The 26435-nt window shown below is 38.2% G+C and overlaps 1 protein-coding gene across 5 annotated transcripts in view; it reads left to right on the top strand.

Moving 5' to 3' along the window:
* The window catches only part of RPS6KA5 (ribosomal protein S6 kinase A5), a 186403-nt gene that overhangs the window by 93163 nt on the left and 66805 nt on the right, over positions 1 to 26435 (top strand). For 4 of the 5 annotated variants that reach the window (XM_032878629.1, XM_032878630.1, XM_032878632.1 and 1 more), the window contains exons 4-5: positions 14345 to 14460; positions 17474 to 17581. The exons of the other annotated variant lie outside the window; for it this stretch is intronic. In XM_032878629.1, the coding sequence (XP_032734520.1) occupies positions 14345 to 14460; positions 17474 to 17581 (224 nt within the window). The remainder of the gene's footprint in view (positions 1 to 14344; positions 14461 to 17473; positions 17582 to 26435) is intronic. 5 annotated transcript variants of the gene reach the window in all.

Here is a 26435-nt window from a genome sequence, read left to right as displayed (position 1 = left end):
AAATTAAGTCTCTTAGGTTATGTGCCATAAATGTGTCAGTGATAATTTTAGCTTGGCACAGTCTCAAAAATGTTTGAAACTCATTGTTTACCCACTTAAAAAAACAAAAATGAAAAAACACCTCAGGGGCACCTCAGTGGTTCAGTGGGTTAAGCGTTTGCCTTCGGCTCAGGTTATGATCTTGGGGTCCTGGAAATCAAGCCCTAAGTCAGCCTCCTTGCCCAGCTCTCGTTCTCCCTGTGCCCCTTCCCCTGCTGGTTCTCTCTTTCTCTCTCTCAAATAAAATCTTTTTTAAAAAACGTAAGTATTAGCCCCCATAGAATGTCTGCTTTTGAGGACTGTGACATTCCGATGAGTCCTCTAAAACTTAATTATGAAATACATGTAAGCTAGCAAAATTATATGACCAAATATGCAGAATTATTAGCTCTAAGCCATTTACATATTTGAAGGACAGAATAGTTGATCTTAACGCAGTTTCTTGGACAGTAATTGGCAAGACCAACTGCATGATGAGGCTGCTCCTGGTAAGAGACAGTAAAACCGTATTTGGGGGGTAAAGCGCAGTTCTAATATGGCAGTTCTGATATGACTTTGGAGTTAGACGGCCCATGTTCATAATCCCTATTCTCCCACTTACCGGATATGCAACTCTGGATAATTTGTTCAGCTTCACTATCCTCTAGAGAGTACCCGTTTTCTCCTAAACTATTAGAATAGTACCTAAGAGCACTGTTTATGAAGGTCAGATTCATTGCCATATCTAAGTGGAACAGGCACTTAGAAGGTACCCAATATCCCTGGTTGTTATTACTTCTCTGGTCTCAAAAGTAGCAGGTTGTGTTAAGATATGAATTTTAAAGGAGAGCAGCCAAAACCCTGTTTTATGTCACTGAAGTTCCACCTGTCAGTAGCCCTTTCCTGCTTCTTGACTTATGGGTTATTGAGATGCTGCGTGAATACAGACAACAGGAGCCAGGAATGTTCATGAGTCAGCGCTGCTTGGTCCATTTTTGTCATACATCCAGAGAGACAAAAAAGACTCAGGAATATCAGTAAAAACAGAATGTTCTCGTGCTTTTTCTGACAGTTTCCCTGTCATAAAGAGAATAAAAACAGTCAGCATTGGCTTAAAACAAAAACAAAAACCCAGATTTCATGCTTGCAAAGAAATTGGCAGAATCTTAAGAAATCTAATTTCCAGAAATCTAATGAATGCGTAATTTGTATAGAAAAGTTATTACTCAGGGTAGACGAGTTGGTATGGACCAAGAACTCACCAGGCTAAGTAGATTCAAAATAATTCTAGTAATGGACAGTCCCCACTCAGGGGCTTTATTCAGGCTGAGCTTTTTAGTAAGACCTTTACATGAAGAAATGCAATTTATTGATGAATAGGAAAGGGATGGGGTGGGACAGGGGTTCCTTGAATTATAAAGCGGAGAAGATTGCTCCTTTCAAATGTCTGTAAGGATCTGAGTTTTCACAATGTCACCAACCACGTCCATCCCATTACTAACTGTCCCAGAATCTGCCTGCATTCCTGAGTCTGGTGTTCTCATTCAAAAGAGTACAAATTTTATAATTCAACTCATATTTAGCAATACCCCTATGGTCTTTTCTAAATTTTGTTTTATTCTTGTCTCGCCGCCTGACTTGCTAGGTTGTTTTTCCTTAAAGCAAGCCAAGCCCAGCCTTGCCCTGGTAGAGTTGCTAGAGCTCTTGATAAACACACGGGTGTTAAGACACCAGAAACACAGTCCCAGCACAACCTCAGGAGTCAGAGATCTTGTTGAAAATGAAAACTCCTTGCTCCACTTCACTTTTTAAAGCTCTGAACCTCACCAGTCCAATTCCAAATGCAAATCAGCCCCAGGACAGTGATGACAGGCAAGGGGAACAGTCAGCGGGAAATGAGCTCGGTGCCCCGGAGAGCCCAGAACTGGGCGTGCACGCTGGAACGATAAAGTTCACGGTGCCAGCGAGCTGCGGGACACCACTCTTGACCGGTTCCTGGGTGCTGGCAGCCAGCACTCCTTGGTTTGCTTGTAAATAAACTCATGGGAACTTTTCTGTACAAACTTATAATGCTATTTTTAGGGGTGATGTTCCTTAAACTTTGGGCTTACAGCTCCCTGGAGAATCTGATAAAGCTGTGGACCCTCTCTTCTCAGGAGAATGCACAGATTCTTACATATGCCTGAAAACAAGTGCACATAATGTCAAGGAATTTACGTGAATCACTTTCAGGATGGTTTATGGAACCACCTCTTCATGCCCTAAATCAGTCATAAGAATTCCTCTTCCTCAGAGGGTTCCAGAAGGGCTTCTCTATACCTCTTAATGGTCTCAGAAGATAGAATTAAGGGTGATGATGATGATAATGGCAACTACCATTTATTGAGCTTTTATTGTTTGTCAGACATGGTGTATTCCTAATAGCCAGAAGCGAACCCTGGACCATCCTCTCCAAACCTGTTCTTCCAGCAGCCTTCCCCGTCTCAGATAACACCAGCTCCATCTCCTCTAGTGCTCAGTTGGGAGCGGATCTGTACCCCCACCGCTGCTGTCACCTTCCTCCTAGCCACCATCCTCGCTCACCTTCTGTTGCATGTGGTCTCCTTATTTCTACCCTTGCTCTTTGCAGATCAGCAGCTAGACCCATTGATCCTTGTAAAGTGCAAGTCTTACCATACCACTGTTCTACTCAGAATCCTTTAAAAGCTTCCCGTCTCATTTGGAGGAAAAATGAGATCCTTCCAATGGCCAATGGCCAGCTCAGCTCCAGAGGCCACTTAGATCACAGTATACTGTGTAGTGTATGTAGCATACAGAGGAACCCCAGTAATGGTCTCCAAGACCTTGTACAAGCTCCCCCACCCCGCTAACTCAGTGACTTCTGGGACCATGTCCCTCCTATTTTATCCTCATTCACTGTGTTCTTGCCATGTTAGCTTCCTTCCTGATGCTTAGATACACCAGGCCCTCTTCTGCTCAAGTCTTTGCACTTGTTGATATTTCTGCCAGAAACAGTCTTTCCCCAAATATCTGCTTAGTTCATGTCTCCACTTTCTTCAATTCTTTGCTCAAAAGTCACCTTGGTGAGACATATACTGACCACACTTATTAAAATGCAGTCCTCATCTCTATCCTGGCATTTCTATCTGCCTTTGTCTGTGTTACTTTTCCCATAGTAATCATCATCTTCCAAAGTATTCCTAGTATCTAATTTACTTATGTTTCTCTCTTCCCAATGGAATGCAGCCTTCATTAGGGTGAGATTATTATCTGCCTAGTTCAGTATGTATGTGCAGTATCTAGAAAAGTGATTGATACATAATAAGGTCTCAAAGTCTGTTGAAAGAAGTGAACAAACTGTAGGAAAATATATTGTTCACCTTTTTATAAATACAGTTTTAGATTCAAAGAGATTAAACAACTTGCTCAAAGTCACGTAATTGATGAACAGTATAGCTAGGATTTTTGGGTTTTCTAATACTCAAGACCTGTGTTCTTAAACACCAAAGATACTTCTTTCCAAGGATGTGTAAAATAAGAAGTCAAAATGTAGTCCAGAAGGGGTAGTCTTACAAGGCCAAAGAGTCAGAAGTTGGCGTTTGGGGCCAATGGAGTGGCTGTAAATTGTAGAGGAGGCACCCTGCCAAGAAGGGAACCACGGGTGAGGCAGTTCAGACATCTGTGTGTGTGGACTGACTTCTCAGCACGGTTGCATGGGGCGAAAATCTCAGTGGCCCAGACAAGGAGCTAGAAGGCTGAAAGCTGAATAAAGATTTCGGTAGCTCCGACCTCATGGACAGTTTAAAGTTAAATTTCTCCCAAGGCACAGGGACTTGGTAAACTCCAGAAGACTTTCATCAGAATTCTAGAAGAGCTTGCCATAAGAGTAAGAACCGCACTCCCAGAATCAAAAAGTAAATGATGATAGTGAATTTTAACCCCTTGAATAAAATAAACCTGTGAGTCCCTTCAGATATAAATTGAATGATGTGGGTTGGAATAATTACATGGCTTCAAAGTACCTCTCCAAAATCACTTACTAATTACGAAGGTGAAATAGATAACTTCATGGTAGAGAAGCCTAGGAGACACTCTCTTAATCAGATGATCAAAGTGAAAATCATTATTATTAGGATGAATTGAGATCATGCCCCACCTGAGATGATGCAGCAGGAGCGTTGTCACTTCCATGATATTTTTCGCAGTGATGCACACCTGGATGTTACCAGCAGGCACATCAGAAAAACTCAGGTTGTGGGACAGTGTATGAAATATGAAGCTTGTAATTTTTAAAAGAATCAAGGGAAGACTGAGGAACTATTCCAAACTAAGAAAATAGATGACTAAAGTTAACATTTGATTCTGAACTGGAACCTTTTGCTATAATATTTTGGGAACAACTAAGGAAGCGTGAAGTTAGGATTGAGGATTAGGTGGTAACAGAATATTCAGGTTAATGTCCTGACTTTTTAAATGATAGGTTGTGGCATGAAATGCAAATGCAAGTATGCACATGAGTGATGGGATAGCAAGTTGGCAAAGTACTTAGATGGTTCATGAAAAAAGTTTTATATACTATATTTAAAACATTTCTTTAAATTTGTAATTATTTCAAAATTAAATCACAAAAAGCAATTGTATTTCTATATACTAGCATCAAACAACTGGAAAATGAAATTTTAGAATATTCTTAACAGTATAATTTTCTTAAACATAAAATATTTGGGAATAAATTTACTCTGTAAACTAAACATTGCTGAGAGAAATTAAAGAAAACCTAGTTAATAAAGAACTACATCATAGTCATGGGTAGGAACACTCATTATTGTTAACATGTCATTTCTCCCTAAATAAACTATAGATGCAAAACTGTCCAAATCAAAATCCAAGCAGGCTTTTTTTGGTAGAGATCAACAAACTGACTCAACTTTTTATGCAAAAACAAAGGAACTAGAATAGGCTATCTAGTCTTAAAGAAGAAAAAATGCATAAGTCTTAAATGTCTTGATTTAAAACTGACTCTAAAGTCACAGTAATCAAGGTAGTATGGCCTGCAATGTATAGGTCGGTGGAACAGAACAGGGACTCCAGAAATAGACCCACTTCTGAAGCCTTTTGATTTTTGACAAACCTGACAAAGCAATTCAGTGGTAAAGAAGTAATGGTGGTGCTAGAACAGCTGGGTGGCTGTATGGGAGAAAGTGCATCTCAACCCTGTTTTGTTCTGTGCACAAATATTAATTTGATACAGACCCTAAACATAAAAATTAAGCACATAAAGCCTTTACAAGAAATCACAGGAGAATATCTTTCAAACTAGGATAGGCCAAGACTTCTCAAAACACTAACCAAAACAAGGACGATGGGAGCAGGATGAGAAGGAATAGGAGAAGGAGGAACAAGAGGAAGAGGAGAAAGCTGAACTAATAAAATTAAACATTTTCTGCTCAAAGATATTTTTTTTAAATTAACATATAATGTATGATTTGTTTCAGGGGTACAGGTCTGTGATTCATCAGTCTTACGCAATTCACAACACTCACCATAGCACACACCCTCCCCAATGTCCATTGCCCAGCCACCCCATCCCTTCCACCCCACTCCCCTCCAGCAACCCTCAGTTTGTTTCCTGAGATTAAGAGTTTCTTATGGTTTGTCTCCATCTCTGTTTCGTCTTGTTTCATTTTTCCCTCCCTTCCCCTATGATCCACTGTCTTGTTTCTCAAATTCTTCATATCAGTGGGATCATATGATAATTGACTTTCTCTGATTGACTTATTTTGCTTAGCATGATACCCTCTAGTTCCATCCATGTCATTGCAAATGGCAATATTTCGGGGGGTTTTGTTGGCTTCATAGTATTCCATTTATATATACAGCACATCTTCTTTATCCATTCATATGTTGATGAACATCTAGGTTCTTTCCATAGTTTGGCCATTGTGGACTTCGGTGCTATAAACATTGGGGTGCATGTGACCCTTCAGATCACTACATTTGTATCTTTAGGGCAAATACCCAGCAGTGCAATTGCTGGGTCATAGGGTAGTTCTATTTTCAACTTTTAAAAAAATATATTTTATTTATTTATTTGACAGAGAGAGAGATCACAAGTAGGCAGAGAGGCAGGCAGAGAGAGAGAAGGAAGCAGGTTCCTTGCTGAGCAGAGAGCCCAGTGAGGTGCTCGATCCCAGGACCTTGAGATCAGGACCCAAGCAGAAGGCAGAGGCTAAGCCCACTGTGCCACCCAGGCACCCCTATTTTCAACTTTTTGAGGAACCTCCAGCTGTTTTCCAGAGTAGCTGCACCATCTCGCATTCCCACCAACAGTGTAGGAGGGTTCCCCTTTCTCCACTTCCTCGTCAACACCTATTGTTTCCTGACTTGTTAATTTTAGCCATTCTGACTGGTGTGAGGTGGTATCTCACTGTGGTTTTCATTTGCATTTCCCTGATGCTGAGTGATGTTGAGCACTTTTTCATGTCTGTTGGCCATTTCGATGTCTTCTTTGCAGAAATGTCTGTTCATGTCTTCTGCCCATTTTTAAGAGACACTTTTTAAGAAAATTAAAGTTAAGACACTCAGTCAGAGATAATATTTGCCATACATGTACTTGACAAAGAACTTGTATCCAAAATATACAAGAATGCCTTTAAACAATAATTAAAAAAAAAAAAAAAAGAGCTTGCTCCTTCAATGGTAATGTGAGGAGCTGCATGGGCCCACTTTCCAGGAAAACAAACATAACTAGTAAAAGTTACTTTAAAAAAATTTTTTTTAAATCTCTGGTGGTTGGCCTGTGGGTGGGCATTTAGCAATTGAAGAAACATTTATTCAAGAAAATCTAAATGTCATTAAGAACAGCAAAAGTGGTTTGCTCTTGGGCCATGACCTTCTGCCCTTCCCCACACTGTATGACAGAAGCTCCATATGGGTGGGTGTGGCCAAGAAGTTGGGGCCTTCTCTCCCCTCAGCTCCCAGTTAAGGGTTACAGTTTCTCATCAGGAGGTTGCAGGACACCAGCATTTCTCATTCACCCAGCTCTGTGTTACAGAGGATAAATTCCTGGCAAATGTGGCTGAGAGGTTGAGAGCTCCCTTCCTCTGCCCACCCCCCACTCATAGGGTAGAAAATCTATTCCAGGCTTGGAAGTTTGAGAATACAGAGTTCTTATGCCCTTACCCCACTTCATTTGTAGGGTGAAGGTTCTGTGCTGGTAGAAGCAAACTGAGGAGGCCAGAGACTAGTGCCTTCATGCAGCACCATGTTAATAAAGCAGGGGTGTCACTCCGAAATAAGTGGGCCACAGTCTTCACCCCCAGCTCCAGAGCAGTGGATCAGAGATTTCCCCAGAGGGAGAGGTATAGTTCATAAGCACAGAGCTCTGAAGTTCTTATCAAAAGAACTGACTTTATTTGAAGTAAAGTATGTGAGAAGTTCAAGCATAAGGTTGCTTTTGAGGGGGGGGAAATGGAGATTTTGGTGGTAAGCAATTAAAAGGAGGCTTGGTAGCTCCATTAGAGCAACAAAGTAAACTGTTGGAGTACCAAAGAGTAGGAGGGAAATAGTCAATTATGAAGAACACTCTTGGGTTCCAAACAGATCTCAAACATTGGCCTCAAAAACTAATCCTAAAAAGGAGCCTGAATTTATTTAATCAGACTGTGAAGTACTTTATGCCCCAGGGCATTATTGAAAACAATAGATCATTCAACCAGTAATTAGTGGATCCTAACAACTGGGTGTAATACCAACAGAGGCAGACAGCTTAACAGATCAGGAAAAGGAAGTGAAAAAGAGCCCTTCCAAACCATGTGTGAATGCCCAAGGTTGTGCCCTCCACAGAGCAGTGTCAGAGATTTCTTATAGATAAAACAGGCCGTACTAGAATACCCAAATTATTTAATAAAGAAAGAAAAAAATAATAAAAACAAGCCTCTGGTAGGGGTAGGAAGTTGGAATCAGATAACTTAAGTCCACAAGAAAAAGAAGACAACCAAAAATATAAATAAGAAGGCTAATATGCTAATTGTAAATATATACTTGTTCTCCTCTCAGCTTCTTTGAAAGACATAAAATGTGTAAAATAATACATATTGGTGGTTTTGAAACACGTAGTTGTACTGTGTATAACAAAATAGCGTAAAAAGGAGAGAGAATGAGCTGTATGGGAGTAAGATGTATATATATCACTGAAATTAAATTGATATAAATCTGAAGCTTTTTTTTAAGTTTTTTTTTTAATTTATTTCTTTATTTGACAGACAGAGATCACAAGTAGGCAGAGAGGCAGGTAGAGAGAGAGGGAAAGCAGGCTCCCTGCTGAGCAGAGACCCCCCCCCCCCCAATGTGGGGTTCGATCCCAGGACCCTGGGATCATGACTGGAGCTGAAGGCAGAGGCTCTAACCCACTGAGCCACCCAGGAGCCCTTTAAGCTGTTTTTTATGTTAATGTGCATATAGTAAGCCATAGACCAACCACTAATAACTAAAAAAAAAAGAAAAAAAGAAAAAAAGAAGTGAAATTCATTGAAGGAATTAAAATATCACACTAGAGAATATTCACTTAGTGAAACAGAAAGTAGTAAAGGGGGAATAGAGAAAAAAACTATATAAAATATATAGGAAACAAAAAAGTAAAACAGCAGGCAGAAATCCAACTATACCAATAATAACATTAAATATAAATAGATTAGACCCTATAATCAAAAGGTAGAGTTTGTCAGATGGGGGAAAAGGATTCAGCGTTATGCTGTTTATAGGAGATACAATGTAGATTCAAAGACACAAATAGGTTAAAGAAGAAAGATGGAAAAAGATAAATCACACAAACAGCAACCACAAGAAAGCAGGAGTGGCTTACTAATATCAGACAAATAGACTTAAAAACAACAACAAAAAGATGTTACTAGAGATTAAAAGAGGACACTTCATAATGATAAAAGGACCAATTCATCAGAAAGACATAATAATTATAAACAAATATGCACTTAACAACATAGATCCAATATCCATGAAGGAAAATTGACAGAAATAAAGGGAGAAATAGACAAGTCAACAATAATACTTCATTTTCAATAATGTATAAGACTAACTAGGCAAAAGAGAAGCAAGGAAATAGAAGATAAACCACCTAGATATAACAGATATCTGTAGAACTCTCTCCAAACAACACAGCTGAATACATATTTTTCTCAAATACACAAGGAACATTCTTTAGGATAGACCATATGCTAGGCTGTTAAAAAAAAAAAAAACCTCAATAAGTTAAAAAGATTAAAAATCATACAAAGTATGTTCTCTTGTTCTCTGACCACGATGTGATAAAATTCGAAATCAGTAACAGAAAGCAATTTGGGATAACCACAACTGTGAAATTTAATGACATACTCTTATATAACCAATGTGTCAAAGAGAAATCAGGAAATACTTCAACATGAGAGAGTCTTATGACATGCAGCTAAAGCAGTGCTCAGTGGGAAATGTATAGCTGAATCATCTAAATTTAAAAAGAAAAAACTATTTCTTTTTAAGAAGAAAACAATTTTGAAGAGCTCAAATCATTAACTTCATCTTCCACTTTAAGGCAGTGGAAAAAGAAGAGCCAACTAACCCCAAAGCAAGCAGATACAAGGAGAATAATAAAGATTGGACCAGAAATTAATCAAATAGAGAATGTGCAAATAATAAAATGAATGAAACCAAAAGATAATTCATTGAAAAGATAAACAAAATTGACACACCTTTAGTTAGACTGACCAAGGAAAATGGAAGAAGACTCAAATTAGTAAAATTAGGAATACAAGAAGGGACATTAATACTGATGACAGAATTTAAAAAGGTCATAAGAGAAAACCATGGACAAATGTATGCCAAAAATTGGGTAACTTAGATTAAATAAATTCCTAGAAAGGTACAAACTAATCTACTGGAGGAAATACAACATCGGAATAGACCTTAAACAACTAAGGAGATTGCAGGTGGAGGAGGAGCAGCAGTAGTAATAAACTAACCACATTGAAAAAGTCCAGACCCAGATGGTTTCCGTAATGAATGCTACCAAACATTTAAAGAGGAATTAAGTGCATAAACAATGAATTTTGGAACACTGGAAAAAAATTAAAATTAAAAAAAAGAGGAATTAATACAAGTCTTCACAAATGTCCAAAACATAGAAGAGGAAGAAACACTTCCCAACTAATTTTATGAGGCTGGTATTATCTCAATGCCCAAACCAGACAAAAATATCAAAATAAAACAAAAAAAACTATAGACCAATATCTCTTATGAATAAAAATACAAAAATCCTCAACAAAATACTCTCAGACTGAATCTGGCAACAAATTAAAAAGAGATTGTATACCGTGGCCAACTGAGATTTATCCCAGGAATGCAAGGGCAAGTGAAATCAGTCACGAATAAGGGACAAAAGCCATATTATCATCTTGGTAATCATAGAAAAAGCATTTAACAAAATTAAACACTCTTTCATGATAAAAACACTCAAAAAAGAAAGAGTAGTGAACTTCCTGAAAATCAGGAGCCTAGAAATCAAGAGCTTTTCTTTCTCCCTAAAATCAGAAACGTAGGCAAGAATATCCACTTTCACCCCTTTATTCAACACTGTAGGCAAGAAAAGAACATAAAAGATCTTCACACTAAAAGAGAAGGATAAAATCTGTGTTTATAGATGACATGATCTTGTAAATAGAAAATCCCAAGGAATCCACTAAAAAGCTATTCAAACAAATGAACAAGTTCCGCACAGTTGCAGAAGGCAGCTGAGGTCATTTGTATGACCAACATACAAATTCTGTACATCACTGAAAATCTGAAAATGAAGTTTAGAAAACAGTTCTATTTACATTACAATATAAACACTTGGGAATAAATTTAACATTAAATAAGTGCAAACCTGACACTCTGAAAACTACAAAATGTTGTTGAAGGAAGTGAAAGAGACCTAAATAAATAAAAAGGTCTCGTGTTTATGGGTTGAAAGGAATACTATTCTTAAGATGGCAGTACTCCCCAAACTGATCCACAGATTCAACACAACCTCTCTCAAATCCTAGCTTATTTCTTTGTAGAAATTGACAAAGTGATCCTAAAATTCATAGGGAGGTCAAAGAACCTTAGAATAGCTATATAACAATTTTGATAAAGAAGAATTGAGTTTGGTAAGACTCAGCACTTGCCAATTTTAAAATACACTACAAAGCTACAATAATCAAAGTGTGGCACTGGAATAAAGATGGACATATAAATAAGTAGAATGGAACTGAATGTCCAGAAATAAACCCTCACAGTCCATTTACAGTCAATTGATCTTTCAACAAGGATGCCAGTGAGGAAGGAATAGGCTTTTTAATTAATCGTACTGGGACAATTGGATAGCCAATTTCATATGGGCTTGTTTCCGATTGGACCCATACCTCATCTCATTTACAGAATTGATTCAAAATGGATCAGAGAAGAAAAGAGCTAAAACTATAACTTTCTTAGAGGAAGACGGGTCAATCTTTGTGACCTTGGTTATGGCAATGGTTTCTTAAATATGATAACAAAAGCTCAAGGAACTAAAGAAAAAAACAGATAAATTAAGATTTCTGGGAGGATGGAGTGGTAAAATGTTTTAAAATTCAATGTGATAATTGCATAACTCTGAATATACTAGAAACCATTGATTTTTATGCTTCAGATGGGTGAATTTCATGGTATGTGAATCATATTTCACATAAGAAAAAATCAAAAGAGGCAAAAAAACTTTAATAGACACTTCACTAAAGAAGCTATAAAAATGTCCAATAAGCCATGGAAAGATACTAAATATCATTATTGATCAGGAAAATGCAAATTAAAACCATAATGAGACACTACTACACAATGAACAGAACTAAAGTTATAATGACTGAGAGTACCAAATGCTTACATTATAGAAATTGCCACTGACCTCATATCCCAGCCACTGATCTAGAGTAACAGTCCCATAAGGGCACGTCAGGTGTACCACAGCTCCTGCCATTATAGAAGCTGCCTTCAGCTTCTCTATCTACTTTACAGCTGTGAATACCTAACTGCTGGATAGAGTTTGCTGTTGACCTTGTGAACTATGCAGCCACATACCTACAAATAAAACATGTTTATTTTATGCAAGTCAGGTCTTCACCTTTGGTGAAGGTCTATTCCAAAAGTAGGAAGTTGGTTACTTGATGTTGTTTTAGGTTTGTTTTCTTAGATTTGTAGTTCCTTTTTCTGTCTTCCCAGTAAATGGAAAATAAGCCACTGTCTATGTTCCAAGCAACAACAAGCCACAGTAGTTATTATTCCCATTGTCTGGACAAACAGCTGCAGCTGAAAGGCTTCATTTGCTCAAGGCAGGACACAGTGAAACCATTGTCTAATCCAGGTCTGTTAGTTACCAAGGCCAGGTCCTGTGGACTATATCCAGGTGCCCTAAAGAGAAGAGTACATGGGATTCTTTTTACAACACATTTGCCTTTGAGTTTCAGGGTGATTTTTTTCAAGTCTATTTAATATTTGTTCCACTGTAAAGAATTTGTGTTTAATTAATTATCTATTGAGTGCTTACTGTATGCGGCTACTGTGTTTGTAGAGGTGAATACATTGATTCAGACTTTAAAAAGCTCAGAGTGTAGCAGAGAAAGCAACTGTGCAAATAAACATTTTCAATACAGCAAGATAATTGCAGCGGTAGAAGTCTTTAGTAAGTACAGTGGCTAACAAAAAAGGAAGTGACCAACTCTGCTGGAGTGGTTATTGAAGATGAGAAACTTGTATAGGGCATACTAGGATGGGTAGGAGTTTGTCAGTTGCTCAGCTGACCTGTGGGTGTCTATTTCTGTGTCATGACTAACTGTGGAAACCATTTATGCATAAACATCAGCATGAGATTTAAGCAAATAACTACTTAAAGGTAGAAAAAATTCATTGTTAGTTGGCAGGAATGCTGTGTTCCTTTACACCTTTTTAATAATTAGCTTTGTGTTAAGATATAATTAAAACCTCTTAGCAAAATACAGAAGCCTTAGAGAGGGCAATGCTTTTTACTGGCATACGCTTCGTAAAATACATTGCAAAGCAACCAGCTATTAGAGTTCTTTCATTCTGTTGCATCTGCTTTGGGGAATTTAAAGTTAAACAGACAAGATGAAACAAATTTGCAAGTTTATGAAGATTTTGCTTTGTTCTTTTTTCAAACTGCTGAACTTGACAAATGAATATTCTTGGGATACATGCTTTTCAGGTTTTTAGGAGAAAAGCTTTAAACTACATCTGTGACTGTTTTCAGGGTCTACACTGTGTGCTAAGGTCTCAGTGGTTAGTTTCTAATGAAACTATCAGTTTATCAATAACTATCTTGTTAGAGCTAATTATGAACCCTATTATGTTATTGCTTTTATTATTATTCAGCTCCGTTATGTATTTCTCACTGTAGCCTTAGTTTTTTTTTTTTTTTAAGATTATTTATTTGAGAGAGAGTATGAAAGTGGGGGGGAGGAGCAGACAGAGAGGGAGAGAGCAGATAACCCACTGAGCATGGAGCCCGATCTGGGGCTTGATCCCACAACCCCAAGATCATGACCTGAGCCAAAACCAAGAGTCTGATGCCCAACATACTGAGCCACCTAGGTGCTCTTCACTGTAGCCTGTTTTGTCTCTCATTATGCCCCTTGAGATAAATAGGGCAAATTGAGAGGAAAATTGGAATATTTCAGTTTCAGATGTTTGACTCAGTCACATTGTGCCACTTTTCCTTTAGGGCTACATGGATCGATAAGGGTACTTGCTACCTAGTACACATTTTTGAAAGGGTGCATAGAAAATTCTAGAAAATGGGGAGCCTGCTTAGAAATAGTGACTGGCAACAATTACAAAGGAAAGGCTGGGATTTTCTTTGTGTTTTGGTTTGTTCTATTCATTTTTTATCTTAGTTATTGCAGTGGCTGTTTTGGTACTCCACAGCAAGCTAAGTATTATACGATGACGGCAGAGTTTTCTGAAGCACCGCATTTGGGAAAATGTATTTAAATATATGCAGAGATCATGTAATAGATTTAATGGCAATAATCTATGCAAATCCATTTGATTGTAGTGTAGGATAGTCATTATCTTATGCAACTGTATTACTATGTAAATTTAGTAATATGTTCCAGAGAAAACTGTATACTATACACAAAGAATTGTGCAAAAATAATATATTAAAATCAGTGCTCTCCGGTTAATCCAAAATGATTAAAAGGAAAAACTACCTTAAGTTTATGAATATGAGTCAAAGAAAGAAAAAAATATATTTCATTTTTAGATTATATAAATGGTGGAGAACTTTTTACTCATCTTTCTCAAAGAGAGCGTTTCACAGAGCACGAGGTACGGATCTATGTTGGAGAGATCGTGCTTGCCCTCGAACATCTCCACAAGGTAAGAAGCTCAATCTTTGGGAGTTCATTTTTTTAAAAAAATCTGTTAATTGAGGTAGTGCTGGAGCTAAAAGAGCTAATGTTTTAAAACATCACTATCTTCATGGAGATTGTGAAAGTATGCTTCCACATTATTGCTAATTTTCTCAATTCTGTAGTTCCCTTTTTACAAATCTTTTTTTTTTGTAGTTCCTGTGATACAGATTAAAAAGGTAGAACCTGCTCAGTTCTTTAGTTTTGTTCATGAAAAATCCTAATGTTCATTACCAAGTATCATTAGAATAAAAGCTTTTCATTCTTAAGATAACCTTTAAAATGAAACCACAAGTCATAATATATATTTCCTTAATTGTGACTTACTCCATTGCAGACTCTGCCTATGTGTCTGCAGGGTATAGTTCCTGATTAGCTTGGAGAATATGAGTTATTTGAAAGAAGTACCTGCCATGCCACCCAGCTACCCCACTCTCCCACTCTGGTTTGTCTTTGCCTATGTCCCTGAGGCCCTCCCTTGTTCCCTCTCCCTCTCCAGTGCCTCTCTGGAGCATGAACTCAGTTGCTAAAAACTTTAAGTGGATTTCATGTCTATGATGCTGTTTAAGCTCTATTAAAATCAGTTTGAACTTTAGAAAGTGTATATTATTTCACCTACTATTAATCAGGATCCAAGAAATTTTCAACGAAGTTTCTTGAATTTAATGAGGAAGCATTATTACAGAAGCAGTCCCTGTGTAGACTAAGTGTGTGTGTGTGTGTGTGTGTGTGTGTGTGTGTGTGTATTTCCTCAGAAAGCACTCGAATAATTTTCATCAAGTATGTGAGACCACGAGACCAGCGTGACTTGAGTCACTACATTAGAATGAGACAAGTACATCGTAGAGCCACTGTCCATTGTCATGAATTCAGATCCTGCACTGGATTTGAGATGAACAGAGATTAGAGTGGTGATTATGGAGTATAGACAAGGGTGAAGAGAGACGAAGGGAAAAGGCAAAGAAAAGGGAAGAAAAGGGGCAGGGAGACTGGAATTGCAAGATGGAGGCAATGGACTATAAGAAAAGATGGCAAGATACAAGCATAGAAGGAAGGGGTCAGAAACAGGTGATATCTAGCCCAGAGCAGAGCCAGACTAGGCAGGCAGGGGCTGGGAGTCAGAGTAGGAATGAAGAGGAGTTGATGAACAATGCAAAAGGGAGCAGGGAGAAAAGGCCCCGGTGGGCATGGGGGTGTGGGATGGCAGTGCTTAGAGGAGCAGGAGGGGAGCTGACACCTTCCTGCTGTGAGGGGACAGACACACATTCCTTTGGGTGGAGTTGTCATGTGGTGGCCAGCTTTTGCCTGTGAGTAACTCTGTGGAATATAAAGTAGTTAGAACATCTTCATACACGAACCAAATTGGGCCCAGGAATGGGCCAAAAATATCTTTGAGTTTTATGCTTAGGGGTATTAGATGTAAGTTTTAGTTATATAAAAATGGTGGTGGAAATCCCCATAAATACCAGAGTAAAAACAAAACAAATATAAAGTTCTGATGGGTAAGCTGGTAAACTCATTTTTTGTGTGAAAACTTTAATTCCACTAATTCTGTTTATTGAAGGAAAATCCAGGAACATCTGTTATTATTAAAACAGGGTAATCAGAACCACAGAAGTAGAGAACATGATGAATATTAGATATACGTGTAATTGATATGGAGTGAAAGTAATATAGCAAATCAGACCTCAGCTAAGTTTCTCTTATTCTTACTACCCTAAAAAGATAAATACAAAGAGATACAACATAAGAGATATGAAGCCAGTGATACTAACCTTGTTACAGCTGCTAACAGTGAGTTTCTCGGGAAGAGACAAAAATGGAGGACACTTGGAAGTGATGAGGCAAAACAGATAGTAAATGAGTTATTTCTAAAATTACTTCCAAAGTTTCTTTTAAAAAAAAAAGTCACACTAATTGTTAGATGTTTATGAGGCTGCAAGTCAAATGTTCAATAAATTGTAGATATCACCCTTTCTTTCCTGTAGAACACTGAAGTTCTGGGAGGAAAATTGCCTTGCATTTTTCCTTGTGTAATTTGTTGTTTTGATTTTAAGAAGTTATTATGAATCTGCTTTTTCATGTGTTTAGTGTTATAGAAAGCAGTGTGTCTAAGTTTAAAAACATTTAATTCGGGCTGACATAACATGAAATTTGCAATGCACATCTATCAAGAACTTCTTGTATGACTTGTATAGATTTATTTAGCTGAAGAAATAGCTGGAGTGTTTTTACTCTAAAACTTACACACAGAATAAGATGGAAGGATATATAAATTTTATCCAATTGACTTATTTCACTTATTTGGAACTACTGATCAGCTAAAATTAACCTATGATCTTCAGCCTTTGTGTTTAGGAGCCTATTATTCAGCAAGTCTTTATTTATCTATTTGACACTGTACTAGATACTAGATACTAGACAGATATGCATACTAGACAAATGCATGAAAAATGAAAACAGCTAGTGTGTGTGGTTATATCGAGACAAGCAGAAAATACCTAGAAAATCTCGGGCTTTTTTAGGTAAGTACAGTGTACATCTAGGTAAGCAAAGGAATAAAAACAAAGACAGGAGCAGTATGGGATCTGGTTAGTCAGAAAGGTCTCTGAATCCATTAGGAAGTGATAGACATGAATTGGCTAAAACTATCTGAAGAAAATCATCTCCAATGAGGATTAAGAAGATAGAACAGGAAGAACGGAGTAGACAGCGGTCAATAGAGAGACTCCACAGAAGCTGGTTCACCAGGAATGGATCTTCATTACACTGAGAAGGAAGAGGTGGTAGGAGAGGTGCAGGGAGCCCAGCAGATGAACCCTGAGATGGACAAATTCACATGGCCCTAGCCAGTGACTAAGCCATTATAGCATCCTGAAGGAGAATCATTTTTCTGGTTTGTTTTTACGGTAGATAAAGATTTTCCTAATTCATTTTTTGGAAATTGTTATTTGAAGATGCGTGTTTGTTTGTTTTCACAGTTGGGAATTATATACCGTGACATTAAGCTTGAGAACATTCTACTTGATTCTAATGGCCACGTGGTGCTGACAGATTTTGGTCTGAGTAAGGAGTTTGTGGCTGAAGAAGTGAGTATTATATTTTAATTTGAAGTTAGTAACAACAGAATGTAAATGATTAAAAAATGAGTACAGAGTAAGCATTTATCAGGAGAGTACCATATGGATTATGGATTTTTGTGCAGGTTTGCCTAGAGGAACATCTTGACATAAATGACTGTAAAGATTTTTAGCTTAAAATTACCATCTTGTTTGAATTGCAGTAAACCTTTGATGGTTCTATCAGAATTCCCTAGTTTAAAACAAAACTATGCATTTAACTTTCCCTATAAAATATAACTGAAAAATGTAAATAAGCCTTTGGGCCCTTGAGGAGAATTATGCCTTAGTTGGTAACCAATAGAGAATTACAAAACAAAGGACATAGAGTTTACATTGTATTTACAAAGTAGGACATGTCCTGATGTCCCTTTGAATTCACTTAACAAAAATGACAAGGATCTACTAGAACAACTTCTTTAATAACCTTGCTGGTTTTGCTCATATGAACTAAAATGTAATAGGTAATGTGCAGGTTTTAAATTGAGGACTTTGCATTTTCAGTATTAATTAGTACATGCTTACTATTACATATGCATTTAATGACATTTTAAAATGTACATCTGCTATTTCTAATTTAGATACTGTTTACTTAAGAGTTGTAATGAAAAATACATTTTTATACTACTGGTTATGCAAAATGAGGTAAATTTGAGTGCCAGCTTTTTTTTAATCTAAGAAATTATTGGTATAGAATACAGAATTACAGTGCAGTTTTCATAGTGAAGGACTTTGTGGTGTCACACACATCATTCTTAAGTCCCACCTCAGGTGTGTCTCTTTCTGGTTGTTTGCTTTTTACAGTATTGCCAAAGCAGTCCTACGTGAATTCCGTAAGTGCTGAAATTATAGAACTAAAGATCCCAGTTTTTTATCGTATCCGTAGTCATTCAGTTCACTTATTCAGTAAATATTTTTGACCACCTCTTCTATGCTTGGTACTAGATAATGCAATGGTGAAGAAGGTCGAAGTGGTATCTGCCTTCATGAAGTTGTGGTTATAATTATACTGATTATCTCTGGTAGAAAAATCGTAGTTATAAAATGGATGAATTTTTGAGGAATTGACTTCAGAGTCTGATTTTTAAAACTTTTTCTCCTTTGTAAAACTTTTCGTGGCAACTTCCGTAAGATGTGATAGGTTAAATATGTTTACCATGGCTTCCTCACCAAATCCCCTATGCAAAAGTAAGGGAGTAAAATAGACACGTTCTCAAAAGAGAAGAAAGAAAATAGCAACCAAATTTTGGAAGATGGACAACAGGAAATCTAGTTGTAACTCAAATAGCATTTCTGGTCATAGTTGAATCCTAAGCTAGTAACATGAGAATCCCCAAAGCAAGCTAATTTCCCTTTCTGGCTCCCAGACAGGGTCAGGAATTGAGGGCACCAGGTGTCTCTCAAAGTAGGAGCACAGGGGATATGGTTGCAAGTCTGTATGAGAAACAGGGAGCCCCCTCCGAGCTGCAGTCTACCTGATTGACCTAGGCCACCATGCTTTCCTTATCTTCAAGGAAGACTGAGAGTGTTAACAAGAAAGCCTGCATTCAGGGACAATGGCCTGAAGGTGAGGACACAACAAAGGAACTAGTGGTTGAAGTGAAAAATGACACAGTGAGTCATGGAGCTCCCATGGCCTCTTTCTGCCTCTTCATTCTGAGAACATGGCTTCCTACACAGGAGTTTAGATGGTTCCTCTGAGAAACTGAGAACAGAAACTCTGCACATGTTGTCAGGTGGTGGTGTTGCCAGTAAACTAGTCCAGCCATATTCTTCTACAGAGATGTCTGTGACTTGACAAGCCCAGCACATGTCACAGAACCACATTTGTGATAAAGTCACTGTTTCTTTTTCTATTTTGATTTCACTATATTTCAGTGATTAGTTTCTTGTGTCTCTATTCCAATGGGATTACAGTTTCTTCTGTGGCACTGTGCATTTTAAACCGTTGTTTTGAGAAGGGGTCGGTGGGCTTCAAGAGATGGCCAAAGGCTCCTTGGCATGTGAAGCACATGCGTGTGGAGAGATTTGGTGATTGCCTTCTCCTCTCTCCATGGAACCGTCCGTGCATTTGCTCATTCTGTTGAAGGCCTTCTTCATACTAGACATTAGGCTAGGTTCTGATAAGACACCACTGAAAAGAATCACTTAGTGACTCCTGTATTTATGGGTGTGGCTGATCGTTTGACAGACTTTGGCCCTGGGACACAGCAAAAATAAACAAAAATCAAGTGTGGATCAGAGTTGCTGTGTTCTAATACAGAAATACAAATTAATCAGAAATGCCATGTGACTAAATCAACCTGGTCCCTCCTCACAAGAGAGACTTGTGTGTTCTGTTAATCATGTCAGCAGCTCCTCGGCAAGGGAGCAGGGGAGTTCTTGTCGGATACCATAGGTTTTGAACACTTAGTTGTTTAGGTGCAAAAATGAAATATTGGGTTGGGGGGTACCTGGGTGGCTCAATCAGTTAAGCGTCCAGCTCTTGGTTTGTCTCAGGTCATGATCTCAGTGTCATGAGATCAAGCCCTATGTCAGGCCCCACACTCAACAGAGTCTGCTTGAGATTCTCTCCCTCTGTGCCCCTCCCACTGGTCTCTCTCAAATAAATACATAAATAAAATCTTTTTTAAAAATGAAGTACTGGGGGGCGCCTGGGCGGCTCAGTGGGTTAAGCCTCTGCCTTCGGCTCAGGTCTTGATCTCAGGGTCCTGGGATGGAGTCCCACATAGGGCTCTCTTCTCAGCAGGGAACCTGCTTCCCCCTCTCTCTCTGCCTGCCTTTCTGCCTACTTGTGATCTCTTTCTGTCAAATAAATAAATAAAATCTTTATAAAAAAATGAAATACTGGGATTCAATCTGAGGTAGAGAAATAACTTAAGATTTTATTATTCACTGAATACAATCTAGCCGCATTTAATATAGTTATGTGTTAGTGTCTGTGTCCTTAAGCTTTCCACTTTCATCTCTTCCCCTCAGACCACCAGCTCATTCTCCTCTTCACATAGAAGACAGACTGTCACACTAGGCTTCAGGTTTAACTCTCAGGGCCGGGGTAAGAACTACCCCTCTCTGAGACTCCTACAACAGGATCTAGTAGTTCTTTGCTCCCCTAATTCTACCCAGCAACTGTTCAGCAAGTTTCCCTGCTTAGACTCTTTCCACCTTAAAAATATTGCCCCCAAACTATTTCTGTTTTGAATAGTTAGCATTCCTTTTTGGTTTCACGTGCCACCCTGACTCCCTCATATCGAAATACCGTCTTTCTCGGAATGAGTTTCTTTTTTGTCCATCCCTATTCTACCTTGTTGGTTTTCGGTTTAAACTGTAGCTTAAGGAGTCTCTTCCTTGGTTTCCAGTGTATACAGAAAGATTATGTAACTCCAGCTCCAACGACTTCTCTCCTCTTCCTCTTCCTCTTGGTCTTTTGTCATCATTTAAGCATGCCTACTCTCTCCTGTTTTAAAATTTTAAAGATGGATGGATGAATGGATGGATGGTTGGACGGATGGACAGATGGATGGATGGACCAATAGATAAACAGAATCTATTCAGAATTCCATATTCCTTTCCAGCTCTTGTGCTGTTGTTCTCGGTATTTGTCTGCACACTCTCTTTACTTACCCACATGCCACTCCTTAATCTACTCCAATTTGGCTTGCACTCCGACTGACTGACTGTAAGCCTTCTTGTCAAGGTCACCATTGACCTCAGTTTTAGATACTCTGTAGTCTTTTCTTATTTGACTACCTAGTAATGTTGAGCAGATATTGCCTCTCTCCTTGGCTGATGAGACACCACACTCCCCTGGCTTTCCTTTTCTTTGTCACTGTCTTTTGCAGCCTCTTCCTCTTCTACCCAGGAGTTCCTCACAGTTCAATACTAGGTACTCTTCTCTCTTTATGCTTTACTCTCCCCTTTATGCTGGTGATTCCTCAAAATACATGGCAAACCTGACCTCTCTTCTAGACTCCAGATCCAAACATGCTCGTGATGTATTTCCACGTGATGCTCTCATAGACTGCTTGAGCTCAACATATCCAAAACTGAACTAACCTTCCCCCATCCAAATATGCTTCTCTTTCAGTATATTGCTGTTTTGTGTGTGATAGATTCTGCCCTTATTGGGTCTGGGGAATGTATTTCTACTAATTTTTAGTAACTTACTGAGTACAAAAAAAACATATACTTTTAAAATAACAGTTAAAGTTTCTGCTTATGGTGTAATATTCATCTCTCTGTGTATTCATTAATTGAATAATTGAGCAAATATTAATTGAGTACTATGCGTTGGATATTGTACTTAGGCCCTAGAAATACAGTGGTAAACATAACAAATTCCTTGCCCTAATGAACCTATATTCTGGAGGTGTTTGTCAAATATGCCGATAAGTAATTATTTCTAGATTATAGTTTGCTAGACTGGAGTGTATACAGGATAAAATTGGTTTATTGTAGAAATCTTTAAAATCTTTTATATGATAATGGACACTTTACAAAGTTGATACTTTTCATATGTTCTTTTCTCAATCGTAGAATCTGATAAATCCCTTGAGATTCTGAGACTAAAAGAAGACATTTCTAAATATTTGCAGGCTAGTCTATGTCCTTCATAGAATCTCATGAGAGTACAATTCAGCAAACATTTGTTGAGTTCCTACTGTGAGTCAGACATTCTGCTGGTATTGGGTATATAATTCTAACACTGAAGACTATAAAGATATTTAAAGGGGGTCTGTTTTTACCTATTTATGGACAAATAATATCAAAATGATACATTAATGTCCTATTAGTTACCCTGTACTTGTATATAGCATATGTATTCTGTGTTTTTATAATTTCACACTAAACATTTAAAAAAAATCACAACAGATTATTAATGTAAATCTATAGGTAGCTAAATAAAACTAGCAGAGAAATAATGTCCCAACATTCAAAATAGAAGTAGCTAAACTAATCATACTGCCATGGTAGCTATACTTTAAAGGAAAGGCCTATAGATTAGTGACTATTTTCTCTTTCCATAAAATAGAAAAATGTACCTTTGCTTAGTAAAGGGGATGTTATTCATTAATTTTTTGAACATATAAGTGGCCTTTGTGTATAGTGGATAGGACATGTATTGAAGGAAGAGGGTCTTTTTCAGGTCTCCTCTCTCTAGCTGTATGACACTGGGCGAGCCCCAGTCCTTAGTCTCTCTCAGTCTTAGTTTCTTCCTCTGTAAAGTAATAGCTGTCATTTCTAGTTTATAGGATCATCATATCCCACAATCAGCTGATGCTCATGAAAGTATGTTCTAAAGTGTGAAGCAGTAAAAAATACCGGTTTCTACTTTTAAGACATACTGTTCAAATTTTAGATTACCGTGAGCAAAACTAAAATATACAGATGAGAATCTTAAATTGCTCTCCATTGGGGCACCTGGGTGGCTCAGTTAAGCATGTGCCTTTAGCTCAGGCCATGATCCCAGGTGGGATCAACAGGGAGCCTGCTTCTCCCTCTCTCTCTAACTGCTGCTCCGCCTGCTTATGCTCTCTCTGTCTCTCTGTCAAATAAATAAATAAAATCTTTAAAATAAAAATTACTCTCCCTTTTCTGATTTGTAGGAAAGTTTTAAATTATGCCTCTATTTAGTAAATGACTAGTTAATAATACCATTTGCAGTATTCTGCTGTTGTGACATATTCATCTCAGGATGCCTAGGTGAGGTTCAGGATCCTTAAAGAGCATGTTTGCTTTAGGAATCCGATAACCCTCCTCTCTAAGGAAGCTTTTGTTCCTTCTGTCCCCTTCCTCAGTTGATTCTTCCTGGTGTGTGTTGACAGTTCTTTTCATTTGTATATGCTCCTAAAGACCTTATTAGGTTGGGGAGCCTGGGTGGCTCCAATGGTTAAGCATCTGCCTTCTCTCAGGTCCTGATCTCAGGGTCCTGGGATAGAGCCCTGGACCCTCATCCACTTGTGCTCCTTGTTCAGCAGGGAGCCTGCTTCTCCCTCTGCCCACTGCTCCACCTGCTTGTGCTCCCTTGTGGGCTTGTTCTCTCTCTTTCTCTGACAAATAAATAAAATCTTTAAAAAAAAAAAAAAGGAATGTATAAGTCTCTGTAAATAAGTCCTATCAGTTATTCACCAAAATCAGTGACTCTGGGATAATTTTAGTTAATTTAGGGTAAATGTTGAGATGGAAGTGTTGGGAAAATAGGAGATCTAGAAACCAGTCAGAGCATTTTTCCATTGCCCCAGTCTTTCTTCTGCTTAAGCAGTATTACACAATATACAGATGCTAGCACATTAGTTCCTGCCATTTTTAGTAGAGTTCTTCTGCCAGATATTGGAGTGGATTCCTTACATTTGGACAGGAGGAGGGGAGGGAGACAGACAAGGCTTTGCCCTCAGATGTCTGCCTCACAGATTGCTTTATAACTTTTCTTACAGTAGAAATTACTGGCTCTGGTAAGATTCACTGTAATACTCTAATTTTAAGGCAAGTTCAATGCACAAGTTCAGAGGGCAGGTTTAATGTAAATGACATCAACAGTGCAAGTGGGGACAGCTTTTTTTTTAAGACTTTATTTATTTATTTGACAGAGATCACAAGTAGGCAGAGAGGCAGGCAGGGAGAGAGAGAGGAGGAAGCGTGCTCCCTGCAGAGCAGAGAGCCTGATGTGGGACTCGATCCCAGGACCCTGAGATCATGACCTGAGCCGAAGGCAGAGGCTTAACCCACTGAGCCACCCAGGCGCCCAAGTGGGGACAACTTTTAAGTGGAGAGTCTTTTCACAGAAACTTCTATAATATAGTCCATTTGTTCAAATCAGGTTTAAATATATATAATTTTTATTTACCTGAAAATTATATTTAGCAGCCACATTTTTCTATATTAATATTAATGTAGAATATTAATATAGAATTAATATAGAATACTAATATAGAATTAATATTAATTTCTATAACAATATATTAATATAGAATTAATATAGAATTTTCTATATTAATATAGAATTCTATATTAACATCTGAAAATAGATCATTTTTGTCTATTTTCTAAAAAGAAAGACAAGGTACTTAAAAGCCATGCTGAGTGTCAGGGACTTTCAAAGCCTTAATGGGTATTTAGCAAAAAATATTCTGGAATATTAACTAACGTTGCATAAGTGTGATTGATAAACGCTTATGTCTTTCAAATTTCTTTTTAAAATTTTTATGTTATGAAATATTTAACTATAATAAAAATGTTTAAAATGATACAACAGAATCTGTGCACCCACTATTCACATATACGGTTATAAACATTGTGCGTTTTTTCCACTCATTCAGCAAACATCAGTTGAATGTCTGCTGTGATCCAGGCACTGTTCTATCTGGCATTAGAATCTAGCAATGAACAAAATAGACAAAAACAAGTAAATAAGTAAAATACGTATGAAATGTGTTAGATAGTGGGAAGTTACAAGAAGACAAATACATTAGGAAAAAGGGATAGGGAATATCAGGGTGAGAAGAGGTTGCACTTTTTTTTTTTTTAAAGAGGGGGTGGGTAGGGGCAAAGGGAGGGAGAAAATCTTAAGCAGGTTCCATGCCCAGCTCAGAGCCCAACCCAGGGCTCGACCTCACAACCTTGAGATCATGACCTGAGCTGAGATCAAGAGTCAGACACTTAATGAACTGAGCCACCCAGGTACCTGAAAAAGTTGGACTTTTCAAACAGGTTCAGGAATGGTCTAGCTGAGAAGGTGACAGTTGAATAGAAACATGAAGGAAGTGAGAGTATGAGCCATATCAGTATCTTAGTAAAGAGATTTTCAGGCAGAGAGATCAGCGTGAAAGACCCAAGGTGGGAACATGCCTGGGCTGTTTGTGGACCAAGGAGGAATATACAGTGTAAGTGTACAGAATGAGTGAGGCTCAGAGTAGCAGGAAGTAAGGACATGGAGGAAGGATTGTGCAGATCATGCAGGGCATGTTGTAAGGACTGTGATTTCTTTAAGTGAAATGGGGGCCGTTGGAAAGTTTTGAGTAGATGAATGAGATGATCTGACTTGTCTTAGAAGAGTAATTCTGTCTGGCAGGCGTGATGTTCTTATAGTGGGGCAAGTCTAGATACATGGAGACCAGTTAGGAAATTGTTGCACTAATCCAACCAAAAGATGGTAATGCTTTAGACAGTGGAGTGGCAGAGTAAATTGGGATAAGTAGTCAGATTTTAGATACATTTTGACATTAGAGATAATGAAATTTCTTGATGGATTGGACATGGGATTTGAGAGGGCAAGAAGAATCAGGGGAGCCCTAAGGTTTTTGGCCAAAGTGGCTAAAAGAATGAAGTTGCTATTAACTAGCATGAGGTGGGCTTCTGATGGAAAGATTTCAGGTAGGTAGAAGAGTACATTTAAGAAGCTTGAATTTGAGACTGTTAGACTTACAGAGATGTCAGCGGGCAATAGGAGATCTGAGTCTAGAGTCTGGGGGAGAAGTCTCATGTAGAGATATAAATGTGGAATTTGCCAATATGTAAGTAATATTTAAAATCGTGAAAATGGAGGAGAGGGGCACCTGGGTGGCTCAGTCGGTTAAATGCCTGCCTCTGCTCAGGCCGTGATCCTGGGGTCCTGAGATTGAGCCCCACGTTGGGCTCTCTGCTCAGTGGGGAGTTGCTTCTCCCTCTCATTCTTCCTCCCTGCTCTCTGTCTCTTCTCTCAAATAAATAAATAAAATATTTTCAAAAAAAAAAAAAGAGAAATAGAGGAGTGTATCAACAGAGTAAGTACAGATAGGAAAGAAAAAGGGGCAAAGCTCTGAACCCCAGGCCTCTCTGACTTGAGTAA

Source organism: Lontra canadensis, unplaced genomic scaffold (genome assembly GCF_010015895.1).
Source record: "Lontra canadensis isolate GAN:19392208 unplaced genomic scaffold, GSC_riverotter_1.0 scaffold64, whole genome shotgun sequence".
In the NCBI taxonomy this organism is placed as follows: domain Eukaryota; kingdom Metazoa; phylum Chordata; class Mammalia; order Carnivora; family Mustelidae; genus Lontra; species Lontra canadensis.
Note: the sequence above shows the minus strand (reverse complement) of the source record. Positions and strands in the feature narration are given on the sequence as shown.